The sequence below is a fragment of the Abrus precatorius genome, unplaced genomic scaffold, assembly GCF_003935025.1.
Source record: "Abrus precatorius isolate BTA unplaced genomic scaffold, Abrus_2018 Scaffold8, whole genome shotgun sequence".
Classification (NCBI taxonomy): Eukaryota; Viridiplantae; Streptophyta; class Magnoliopsida; order Fabales; family Fabaceae; genus Abrus; species Abrus precatorius.
In genome coordinates, this window is record NW_020874428.1 from 7,995,441 (window position 1) to 8,008,087 (window position 12,647).

The 12,647-nt window shown below is 31.8% G+C and overlaps 1 protein-coding gene across 2 annotated transcripts; it reads right to left on the reverse strand.

Annotated features, from left to right (window-relative positions):
- Positions 1-1,921: 1,921 nt before the first annotated feature.
- LOC113846862 (auxin response factor 5-like) lies at positions 1,922-7,234 on the reverse strand. 2 transcript variants are annotated; one of them, XM_027475568.1, is made up of 14 exons: positions 6,864-7,234; positions 6,623-6,735; positions 6,295-6,393; positions 6,138-6,194; positions 5,875-6,027; positions 5,692-5,776; positions 5,334-5,424; positions 4,896-5,060; positions 4,680-4,802; positions 4,484-4,559; positions 4,207-4,342; positions 2,832-4,117; positions 2,513-2,703; positions 1,922-2,373 (listed from the first exon to the last, which is right to left on the reverse strand). In XM_027475568.1, exons 1-14 carry the CDS (start codon positions 6,976-6,978, stop codon positions 2,256-2,258), a joined length of 2,808 nt encoding a protein of 935 aa, XP_027331369.1. In that variant the 5' UTR covers positions 6,979-7,234; the 3' UTR covers positions 1,922-2,255. The 2 variants fall into 2 exon arrangements, with proteins under 2 accessions (XP_027331369.1, XP_027331370.1); XM_027475569.1 differs by lacking the exons at positions 6,623-6,735; positions 6,864-7,234 and having other exon boundaries at positions 2,249-2,373; positions 6,138-6,190; positions 6,295-6,399.
- Positions 7,235-12,647: the final 5,413 nt, after the last annotated feature.

The window sequence follows — 12,647 nt, forward strand, 5'->3', positions numbered from 1 at the left end:
TATAGCCGATACGAGATTTTAACAGCTTCAAACCTATAAGGAAGAGTTGAGGATGGGGGGGTACAAAAGAAAATGAGATAGGAACTTCAAGGGAATGTTTATTGCCACTCTAATTTATTTATTTTTTATATAACATACTCTTATTATTGATATGTTATAAGAATGAAAAGGGGTGTTTTAAACAAAATTCACCTTAAAAGAGTAATTATAGATATAAGGTGTGTCAATAAACAATTTTGTTTGCAGCATCCACTTCACATTCATTGTTACCTAATTAATTCTCCACCAAGCCCAATTTGTCGCAAAGAAGCGAAAATGACCATGGAATTTGGATGCTTAATTACTTCAAAAACAAAAAAATATGGCAGCCCAATCTGATTTGATTTTCAATTCTGATTACAACTTTTTTTGGTGTATGTATTTGGTCATCTTCTGCAGGTTAATAATAAAGCCATTGATTAATTTCATTATCTTAAACCATATACGTATCGGTGAGGACTTGAAGCTGAAGCTTTGTAGCTAATTATGATATCTTGTAGTTGAAGCATTGCATTTAATTCATATAATAATGTCACGAGCACCGTTATTGTGGTATGCTTGATCATATATCACTGGTTTATTTGTGTTCTCGTGAACATGGCAGTTGAGATTAATTATGTCAGTCTGTGCTTCCGGAATTAAGTGTTCCTTATTACCTTTGCTCGCTCCCTGTATTTTATTTGGCTTTGTAATATATGTTCTTGATATACAATAAAAATTCATAAATAATATGTTTTTATTTAAAATTATTATATTTAATATGATAAATACTTTGAATTTTGGAATTTTTAATGAAAAAATTATATGCAAGTTCTAGTTTTAGCTTTTCGACTTACATTTAAAAATTCGTATTTTATTTCTGCATACGACTATACCTGCAACATGTAAAAACAGAAATGCTCAATTTCTCTGTAATTTTTTTTGGATTTGTAATTTGAGTAAATTTCTAAAAAAAAAAAATCATAAAAAATTAGTATAAAATTAACAAATTTCTCTTGTAATATAAATAATTTATATTTCTTTATTTTATTAAAAAATTCATTTAACTTTTCTAAAATTTGAAGAGACAAGTTATTTTTAACATGAAAAAAATTATAATAACTTTTTCTTTTACAAATTTTTTATAGAAATTTATCAAAACTGAACTCAGGCTCTATTTAGGTGAGCTTGTAAATAAATTTTTGTAAGAAAATAAAGATAATATAAAAAAATTATTTTTCTATTTTTTAGATGTTAGTTTTATTTAACTTCCTTAAAAAGAGATAAATTATTTTTAATTCATAGAAAAATTTATTTATTTTTATATTATTTTTTTATAATAATTTTTCCGTAAGTTGATCTTGTGATCCAAACAGGAGTGAAAGTCTTAAACTATTAAGTTTAAAAACAGGTAATATCTGACCTTTACAAAGCATATAAATCTCGAAATTGACAAAAACATTGTCACAATCACTGATTATACGTTCTCTTTAGCCCATTCATTATGGGACTGAAGTGGCTTTACATGCTACCGGCCGTACTGGATTGCCTCGTCTGTTGTTTGTTATTTTGCTTGCAAACATAGGAAAATAAATGAATGGTCCACAAGCAAGAACACTTTAAAACGCATATTTAATAATTTTTATTCATTTATTTTTAATCTTTAATGTCAACATGGAATAATAGTATCATAATAATTACACTAGTTTTATATGTTAGAATTTAGCCTTATTTTATAGTTTTTAAATATCGTTATACGACCGTGTCCGAGTTGAATTGTTATTCATTTTTAGTGTTCATTTCCTTTAATTTTAATTTTATTGTTTTGCTGTTTTATTTACTTAATTCAGGCTTATAACCAAACTGGGATGGAAATAAGGTAGCATTGGATGGTTAAATATTTGGAAAGGTTTTAATGCGTATTAATGATAATAAAGCATAATATTTCCACTTCCCAGCAAGAATGCCTTACAACATTAGGTATGTAACCCTTGACTCATTGGAACATCTTACAACCTTTGATCTGTCATAATAAACAAACACTTCCATCTTCAGGGTTTGTTCCATTACCTACAAAGGCTCCAATCTTGTCAAACGAGTGTGCCCATTAGTTCATACATCACATGACTGACACCAAGGATAAGGCAATATATGACTTCTCCCATAGCCAATGCCTTTGTTTTTCAAAAAGATAGAATGGCCAATAAAACCAGTTGTAAAGCATGACTTAGTGACATTCAAACATTGATCCCTTGCAAAGCTCCACTGTTTAGAAGCTTCATCCCCTCTTCACTCATCTGCTGAACTTCTGAAGGTGATAGAATTCTGATGCAGCGAACACAGCCCACAAATTCCCTACACACAGCATTTGGACAAAGAATATTAAGCCTATTATCTTGGTTCAAAAAGTATTCTAAGCATATCTAAGCCTGCTATTAAACTGGTGCATGAAATATCATCACACATTACATGAGGAGGTAAGTAAGAAACTTACTCCCAAGGATCATCCCCGACAAGTAGAACATCATTCTCATAATCTACATATACCAATTTCCATCCTGAACCTTTAGTGTCATTCAGCAAACCATCAAGTCCAAACATGCATTCAATTGCACGGATCAACTCCTCATAGTTCTTGAAAGTGGTGACATCAATTGATCTTCCTACAGAACCTGCCTTTTGCACCTGTCATCCCAAAAAAACAATCAAAACCATGATAATATACATAATTAAAGATGTTGAGCCAAATAATATTGCAAGAATAAACATTACATGAATTATGTGCAAATGTGGAATTTTTTTCTACTACAAACCTTTGTGTAGGTTCGAATTGGTGCAGGTACTTGCTGCCATGAGTTATTCTGTAGAAAGCTGCTTTCATCAAAATCAACATGGCTTGAAGAAGTACCACCTGAGTTGTCAGCGATGTCTCTCAGCGGAAAGGCATGTGACTCTGCTAGACTTGCTGAGGTTATCTGAGACTGGACATCCTGACTTGAGCTCAAGTTGCCCACCATGCAATCTTGTGGATTCTGAAATTCTCTGTCTTTCATTGTGCACAACTCATCCAAAATGGTGCTTGAAGTAGAAGGATCAACCATGGTAGTACTTACACTGTTGCTAACATCAACATTGACACAAATCTCACTTTGGTTGTTGCTCTCAGCTGAGAGATCCCTCAAATTGTTTGAACTAGACATGCCATTGAGGCCATACAACCCCGGCTGACAGACTGATGTTAGCTGATCTGATTGAGATAAAAACTTCAAATTCTTGACATAATGATCCCACACTTCTTGGTTCACTGAAGTTAAAGAGGGATTCACTGCTTGAGGTTGAAGTGAGCTATGTTCTTGCAAGTCTGACAAAGGCAAAGTTGATCTGTTTTGCCCAGCAAAAGGTTGGGAAGAAGCATACACCATCCATTCATCAATTTCTAGCTGAGGAAGTAGGCCATTTACAATAGCAGAATCAGCTTGGCCCACATCAATCAGTTGAGGATGTGGTATGGATGACTCTAACTGAGGTTGCATAGGCCATGGATTAGATTGAGTGAGTAATGGATTCTGGTTTTGATTATGGAATGTCAATTGACTTGCTAGGCCTTGTTGGTTAACAGGATTTGCTGCCACTTTTTCAATGTTGCAGCCTTCCACGGAAGGGTAGTCAATCATATGATCAGGTAACACTTCAGATTCTATTTTTGACTTATCAGTAACTGTTCCTATAGGCAGAGGCTGCAACTTTTCAGGTTGATCACTTTTCAACAGTGATTGCATGTTTAAGGCATTAGGTTGGTCAGGAATAGACTGAGAATGTAGATTTTTCAGTGACGTGTTCTCTGTGCATGCAAGATGAACTTTTTGGGTGTGTGTTGCTAGTGTGGTCTTCATCATCTCTTGCAAGGGAGCTCTCATAGCAGCAGATTCTTGTTGCATGACAGATAAAAATGCTCCATTATTGTTAATAAGCTGAGGTTTTAAAAGCATTTTCATCAGGTGTTCGGAGTAGAGATTTGGTATTGAGTTTGAGAGCTCCATTGTCCCATTTTCAGGAACTCTTATAAAAGGTCTTCTTAACAAAGTTCCCCACTCATTTTCTGCACCAAGTTACCAACCAACACAACTTGTCATCAAATAGAAGACTCATCTACAAAGTAGGAAAAAAAGATATAACAAACAAACTTACCCAAAAGTCCAGATTGTAATGGCCGTTTTAGACTTGAAGTCAAAGAAGGAAAGATAAAAAGGCTTTCAGGAGTCTCAATCTCCCATACACTAACTCTATTCTGCTTATCACCACACCCTGGTTCATCCCACTCCACCTGTTTCCATAGAAATTTTTAGTTGTTCTGGTGCTGAGCTAGAAACATTAGATTGGACCATATATCATAAATGATAGAACTTTATATCAAACCAATGTTAAAAAAGCAAGCTTTTGATCGGATGACAAGAACTTAAGCTACCTGAATGTTTCGCCACTTAGAACCTGGCCACCTCAAAGGATCCACATCACTGATGCCAACAATTGTACCCATATATCTGCACAAAGATGAGGAATGCATCAATTTCCATGCTTGTTCATGTCTTTACAGACAAGACAAAAACATAGTTCAGCTGGCATGTGTGGCTATAACATAGTCCAAGCATTCAGGAAATTACCTGCGCTTACCCGATTCTTCTGTCTCAAACATCATCCCAAATCTCATGCCAACTGAGACGTGAGTCCCAAATACAGCTTTTCTGTATTTAGCCAGCGGAATAACAAATTCTGAAGGACATGCCCTACAAGTAGAAATAGGTATTACACCACAAGCTATATTTGCAACAAAATTAAATCTTAAACATGTGTTATGTATATGAACATATTCAATATACCTAGGATTGTAGAAAATAGTGAATGGACTTCGATTAGCAGCAGCATGAGCTGCAGCAGCAAGAACACCAATGTGCATGCTATCTGCAGAAAGTACTGACGATGGAAGTGTTGTCTGTTGCCGATTAACACGCCTCACACCAACTCGTAATTGTGATTTCTCATCCCTTGTAGCAATAAACAAGTCACTTTTAGTATGAAGAAAGTTATGCAAGGACACTCATTAGTCATAACTGAAAGATACATTTTGGTAGCATCCATTTTATTGCAAAGTCACCATGGAGAATAGACAATGTTACAAGAATTTTGCAGCCTTCGTTTTGCACAAAAATCATGCTACCTACATAGAGATAACATGCAAATAGAGAATGTTTTGCTGCTTTGTTTAGAAAATACTGTCCTCTATATGATAACATAGTAAATACTTGAGCAATTATTACCTGATAAAAAGAACAGAATCACCAGCTCTAAGCCTTTTTGAGCCTACAAACAAACTCCATCCTGTTGTGAGAAGGTGTCGCTTTGGTTGACCTGATAAGAAACGTAAAAGAAAATGCATGTAAGGACTCTAACCCAATCTCTATCCCTTTTAGCTTTTAGAATAACAAAATGCAAAGCACTTTAAGGTTAAATGATAAAAGCAAAAAATGCTTTCAACAGAAAGCTTTTAGGCCAAACAATAACTTGAAGCAAAAATAAGCATGCAGTTGGTTAAAATGAAATTGAATCAACAACAAAACATTCGTTCCTATCTTCTACCAAATCAATTGATGAGTTGAATGCCAAAAGCATCCTCACCCCGGTATATATGCCGAAATGTCCAAGTATTATCATGCAAATCTCGGACAACAAGTTCTTGTGTTGGAGGTTGAATTGTGTAATCCTGAAATGGAAACATATTAATCAAATGCAAAATCAGGCACAACATTTCCCAAGCACAGGCAAAAGATGATTTGCAACCAGCTGGTGTTATAGCCTTACCAATGGAGGAAAGAGCTTCTCTGCAGCCCTACGTGGAACCGAAAAGCCACCATGCGTGCTTGTGTCACTAGCCGTCAATGTTTTGCAGAAGAACTCACTGGGATGTTTACTATGCTTTAGCCCAAAATCAGATATAGGAAATACTTCTTTTTCCTGACACACAAATTCTTAACAACTGAGAAGAATGTTCAATACATCACAGCTAATCTGGCCATCAAGATGTTCAATAACAACAATTTCAAAACTGAGACTTCCAAGCTTACAGAATTCAGTGGTTGTAGAGTCATTTGAGCATAGATTTCATCAGTCTCCTTGTCTGCCTATCAAAACATACATAAAAAAATGGTAAAATTTTGTTTAGAGTTGAGATAATTTAAAGCTGAAATGAGCACAAGTGGTGAACCAGCTGAGCACACTCACATGAAGTGTGACATTTTGTACTTGACACAGCAACTGAGATGGAAGATTGGGATAATTTGGAATCTGCGAGGTTGCTGTTCTTCTAGTAGAAGCTGCCACCTGTTCAGATTTAGAGAAAAGGGTCACACACAAATACATACACACATGCTTCAGCCAATCAAAAGAACCAAATGCTCACCCCAGAATCTATCTTGTCAAGTTGAATATACAAAACAAAAGAAACTTACAATACAAATAACAAATTGTTCTGTTCAGTAAGAGATAATAAAGCAGGGGTGGAGTTATAGAACTTGGAAATTCTGAAAACAAGAGATTCATAATCATTTACCTGCTCACTATGTCCCTGAGGGAAGTAAAACACAAGACTTCCAACCTGAGGCAAGGATACAAGAGGGCCTGCACAAGCATGCCATAACTCTGAATTCAAAGTCTTTCGGACGCCTGAAAAATTAGCATAATCAAGCAAGCCTGTCATTAAGATGCAACCCAAAAAGAAAAAAAAAATGATTTTTGCGTTTCATAACTACAAATATTTATATATTCAGAAAGATAAAAAGATTGAAACAAACCAGAATGTTCCTGCATTTCTTTCAGCAGTTTCATCTCAGCAACTAGAGTCTGACCCCCAACAAGAAGTCCTCCTCCAACTCCAACAGTTTTAATCTTTTCTTCTACGGAAGCCATGCTATCCTATTCCTATGCTGCACCACTCTCTACGCTTCAACTTAAGAGGAACCTGTGTTTCTACGTCTTCAAATTCAATTCACAAGTTGCATCCCACCAAACCAAAAAACCTCCTTTTGATTCACCTTCACCACCCCATTTTGTCAAAATGAGTACAAGGGTCCATGTTATGTTGAGAATATGAGAATCTCATATGGGTTGACAAGGAATCCAACCAAAGTGAAAAGTAGAACAAAACCTGCGAAAAAGGGCACGTAGCAGATCTTTGTTTCAAAGGCCACAAAGCAATCAAATTAAAGGCCATAAGTTAGCATCAAAGCACGCGGACCTAAGCATGAGTGAGTGGCTTGTATTAGAGTCCTTGTCTTCTCTTTTTTTCTCCATCTTCAAAAGAAACCAACCTTTCAGTGAAACCACTCATCACACTGACCCTCATACTGCTTCTTTCTTTCTTTCTTTTCCACTTGTATATAGCACAAGCACCAATGCCAAAAACTAAACCCCCTCTGTCTCTTCTCTCTCTTCCTTCTCTTTGCTTCAAACAGCAACTAGTGTGTGCATGCTACCAAGTCCTACTCTTTGCAGCTTTAAGCTATATATATCATAAAATTATTTAAGACCAAAAGAAATACTTGTATTAAATGAAATTCAGAAAAGTGTGGAGCTACACTAGTCTATTAGAACACGAAAACAGTACACTATACATTATCGAATATAATCACCAGCAGTGCTACACATACTAGCTTTTGCATCTATTCAGTTTTAAATGTCTCATTAAGTGAAATTCTACCTCATTTTTCATTAATCCCATTTTACTTTGCCACCAATTAATTATGAGGGATATATGTACTTTCATAATATGCAATAAGGGTTATTTTGTATATATTTTTTTGTCTGAAGATATCTTTTTTAGGTTAGAACTTATCCTAAAACTCAAAACTATTTTTACTTCCACTTTATAATTATTATTAGCCCAAATAAATTTTCCACATGATGGAGTTCTAATGTAGAACTTCAAATTAAATATTGATCACACACATGTGCACATATTAAAAACATTTTTTTAAAAGTTAAATAAGACAATAAAAGTTCTATAACTTTTAATATATACAAAACATTTTCATTTTCTTTTTGAAAAAGTACGAGGAGAAAATAAAAATAAAATTTAGATGATTATTAGTGTATCTCCAATTGTCACATGGATGGCCAATATCTCCCCAATAAGGTGGGGTGCTTTTCGCTTGCATGGGGTGTGTGCCATTGCTAATTTGCCTTGCTGCTTCTACCATTTTCACCTGTCCCATTAACATTACATCATCCTCATGATTAATTTTTCCCTGATATCTTATTTTCTTCTTAAGGCATTTTCATTCATGATACTATTTTGAAATGTATGCAAAATTTCTCACGTTCATTTTATTTTTAAATACATTAAAAAAATTGAATCATGCGACAGTGACTGCAAAAACCACAGTGTAATAATAATACACAATCAGAAATTGGTAAAAATGTGGAAGCGGTGAATTATTCAATGATGTTACAGTCAATAACAGGCAATTTTGAAACTATCAAGTATTTTTCCTAAAATAGAAATTATGTGATATTGTAAAAAGAAAAAAAATCTGCAGTTTGTATTCAACTTGATTAATAAAAAATATTATTTGTTCGAAAGAATATAGAAAAGAAAAATAGAAAAGGCTTTTTCTCCGGCTTCTGAGCAGTGGTTTAGCACCTGATGTTTGACCGTTCGTCACGCGTGCAGTTCACGACAAACCAATGAGATGAAAGTGTGAAACAAATTGAAAAAATGAATGACACGTGTCACTGTGCTGTCTATTTACTCACGACGCCGTTTTCCATATTTGATATTCCACGTTCCTACACTTTTTGACCTTCTTTTTCTTTTTTCGCAAATATTATATATAATATCTTTTTTTTTATCAGATAAAGACAACAGCGTTTTCTAAAAAGTAGTTTTTGTTTTTAAGATTATCTTAATTTTCATAGTATTCCGACGTACGCTCAATTTTTTTTTCTATACTCGCCCTTAGACAATGTTTGGATGACTAAGAAAATAAGAATGTGTTATTTATCTTTAATTAAAAAAAAACGGATTACACTATCAATCAATGGTTGTTATCTAATTTATTAATATTTTATCACTTAAAAAGATAACTTACAAAATAATGTGATCTCAACTTGATTAAGAGATAAAAAGATTCTTACTATATATAAAGGGCATCTTCAAGTAAATCTCCTTCTCAAAAGTAAAAAATCCAGAACCCTCGAGAACACGTGCATCTAACTTCCTGAGTTTACTCAGATTAAAGTAACAAGAATATAAATTTCATTTTTATGAAATGAAGAGTGAAAAATCAAAATAAAAAAAAATGAGATTTTTTCTTTGGGTCTCACTCTTTTTAATGAGGAGACAATTTTTTTAGGGTGAATACACACACCAAAGACATTATTTTCTTCTGTCTCTATTGAGAAAAATATAGAGAACAAAATTGTCCTTCCTTTTTTTATGGACAGATTGGAAGTCAAATTCAAATTAATGCCATAAATTTAGTAGAGAAAGAGAAAATACAAAGCAAATAAGTATGTACTTTTGTAGGTTTCTTGACAATGACCTTATACTTACTAGTCTATTTTAAGCTGTGAGTGACTTGTGCATGAAGAATTATGTTGATTATCTTGTAATTCAACTTGTTTAATTGAGATTTGAGAGTATGCCAATCGTTTACGGCAATCTTGACCACTAGGAGTTATCCCAAATAATAATCTACGTATCTAGCTCAGCTTTTGGTCTTGTATACCAAATTAAACTCTTGAGTGATAGAAGAATTTGTCTAAATGCATGAATGTTTATCTTTACTTTTTTAAGTATCCTACATCAAAGCCACTGCTTAGTTATCTTCTTCCATTGGGAATCACCTAGCTATATCTATTATGTTAGCAATATTCCCTACCTTGTTTGCTCCCACTATGCTTTTGTTTAAAAGAAAATACACACCTGGAAGAGGCTTCCATTTTTTCTGCAAGTGGATATCGCACGCCCTATTGATAATAATTACAAATCATATTTTCTCTCACCATATATACCTTTCCTATTTATTCCTCGGCAAGAGTGAGAATACATACAAAGTTATTTCACCCTCAAAATGTGTTAATATTTTATCAACAGATGTTTTTAATATGTTATTTAAGAAAATAAAAAATATATTTTTAATACATTAGAAACTCAAATAGCCCTATTTCTCATTTAACACTTTCGATAACTTTACAAGCTCAATAACTGTTAGACAAAACTTTTTTTTTTCAATTGATCTGATCCTTATTACACAAACCCATGCTACCGATATTGTCCATTCAGTAAGGGCAATTAAAATACCCCTTTCATCACTCTACTTTCAAACAAAGAAAAGAAAAAGTAAAAAAGAATGAAAAGGCTTAGGCAAAGTATTTTGCAAGATTATTAAGTCTTGGTACTCTTTTCTTTTTCAAAATTAAATAAGCAAGCGCTTTAATGTCTAGTTACTGTTTTTTTTTTTTTTTTTGAGGTTCTGGAAATATTATGTTTGTGACTTTTTTTTTATCATGGACAATTACCTAAACAAAATATGTATTTTACAATTAAGGATAATGAGTATGATTTTCATGTATTAAAAAATTACAAGTTAAATGAAAATAAAAATTAAATATTTGATCAAATAAAATATTTATAATGTAAAAATTATTCAATTTTTTAAAATAATAAAAATATTTAATATGATATATTTAAAAAATTAATATGTGCCTTAATGGGACTCAACCACAAAATTCAGAGGAAAAAAAAAAGATTACACTACATTCAACCGTGTAATATTATTTAATGACTTTAACTAATTTAAAAATATATCAAATGTCAAACTCCTTAAATAAAATTGTGCATGTATCATTAAATACAAATATAAAACTTTTTATATTGACACTTCATCAAAATTAAATATATTATATTATTTAAGATTTTGTTATTAAATTTAAATATTTAAAAATAGAAAAATTTATTAAAAAACACATTTAATATATTCAATTATAAATTTTTAATAAATATGTATTTTAATAATAAAAAAATCTCAACTGTATATATTAATGTTAATATTTTCTATTACTTATCCTTTTATTTAAATTAAAATCAATTTATCACTGTTCACTATAAAAAAATCACTAATTTGTAGCGGTTAAATTTTAAGATTAACAGCAATTTTAATCGCCTCTAAATTTTATTTCAGCGGTTATGAAACTGACATTAAAATTGACGACACAAAGTTAAATTTGTGACAATTTTGAACTGTTGTTATATTTTTAAATTTGCAGTAGTTATTTAGTGGAGGTTTTGAACTGCCATTGAAATTTGAAATTCAAAAATTAAACAACACAACAAGTAATAGTGCTCTGTTTTAAAGTTTGGTTTCACACTTTTCTCCTGTCCTTATTTTCTACTCTCTATTTTTTTTTACTCTTTGAGTTCACATTTCATTTATTTTTTAACATTATAATATATATGTTATATAATTTATAGTGTAGAGTTTTGAAAGAAGTGAAAAAGATAATAGAAGATTACGAGTTGTCATAGTTGAAGAAGACACTTTGATGGTAGTACCAATGGCGGCAGTGGCAAAGAGTAGGGTGGTAGTAGAATTTAATGAGGTCAAAGTGAAGGTGAAAGGGTAGCTTTGAGTAGATGAAAGAGAATGGGTGGAGTAGGGTGGTGTTTCTTATATTTTGTTATTGACATTAAATCCTATATTTTTTGCAGTGGTTATAGAAAATCGCCACTACATCCCACAATTTTTACGGTAGTTGCAGAAAACTATCACTAAATCTCATATTTTTTGTAGCAGTTATTAAAACTGTCATTAAATGTTATTTTTTATATATTTTACTAGCAATTATTGCTAACTGCCGTTAATAAATAAACGCTAAATGACACATTTCTTATACTGGTTCTGTTAATGATTTATCTTCATGCAATTTCTTTTGCTAATATATAATTATTATATCCATGTTTTTAGTTAAACTTTGTTTGGAAGTTCAGAGGATATAAAAAAATGATTTAAAAAGCTTAAGAAGATTGGAGAAAGAAAGAGAAAGAGAGTTAAACCTTTTTCTTATTTAGATGTTTAATATTGAGAAAGAAGAGTGAGGAATTTAACATGTAGATGACATAATTACTCTTTTTATTTATACATTTTTTTGTCTTTTTAATTTTTTCAAAAAAATTAAATATTAAATATTTTTTCTCAAAATAAATATTTCTAAATTTCTATTTTTACTTTTATAATTTTTCAAAAAAAAATAATACCCCAAGTGAAGAACTAAAAAATACAAGGTTAAGAGGGTTTAAGGGATTTTAAAAAACTTCTAACTGTTTGTTCCGTATTTAATTAACTTCAAATAGTAATCATTAACTCATATTTTCTCTTCAACACAAAATCCCAAAAAAGTCTTAATTTAAAAAAAAATGGTAGGATTCAAATTTTGAATAATAATTCAAATTGATACTCTACGCTTTGTTTAAAAGTTTAGAAAAAAAGAAAAAAAAGGATTTGAAGAAAAAAAACAGAAAAAAAGAAAAAAGAAAATAAATTTTTTCACTTATTTAAATATTTAATAATAACAGAAAA

Coding starts and splice junctions, on each gene's coding strand:
- LOC113846862 (XM_027475568.1), bottom strand. CDS start 6,978: ATGGCTTCCGTAGAAGAAAAGATTAAAACTGTTGGAGTTGGAGGAGGA. Junction 4,803..4,895: donor ACTATTTTCTACAATCCTAG/GTATATTGAATA, acceptor TTCTACTTGTAG/GGCATGTCCTTCAGAATTTG. Junction 4,560..4,679: donor GAAGAATCGGGTAAGCGCAG/GTAATTTCCTGA, acceptor ATCTTTGTGCAG/ATATATGGGTACAATTGTTG.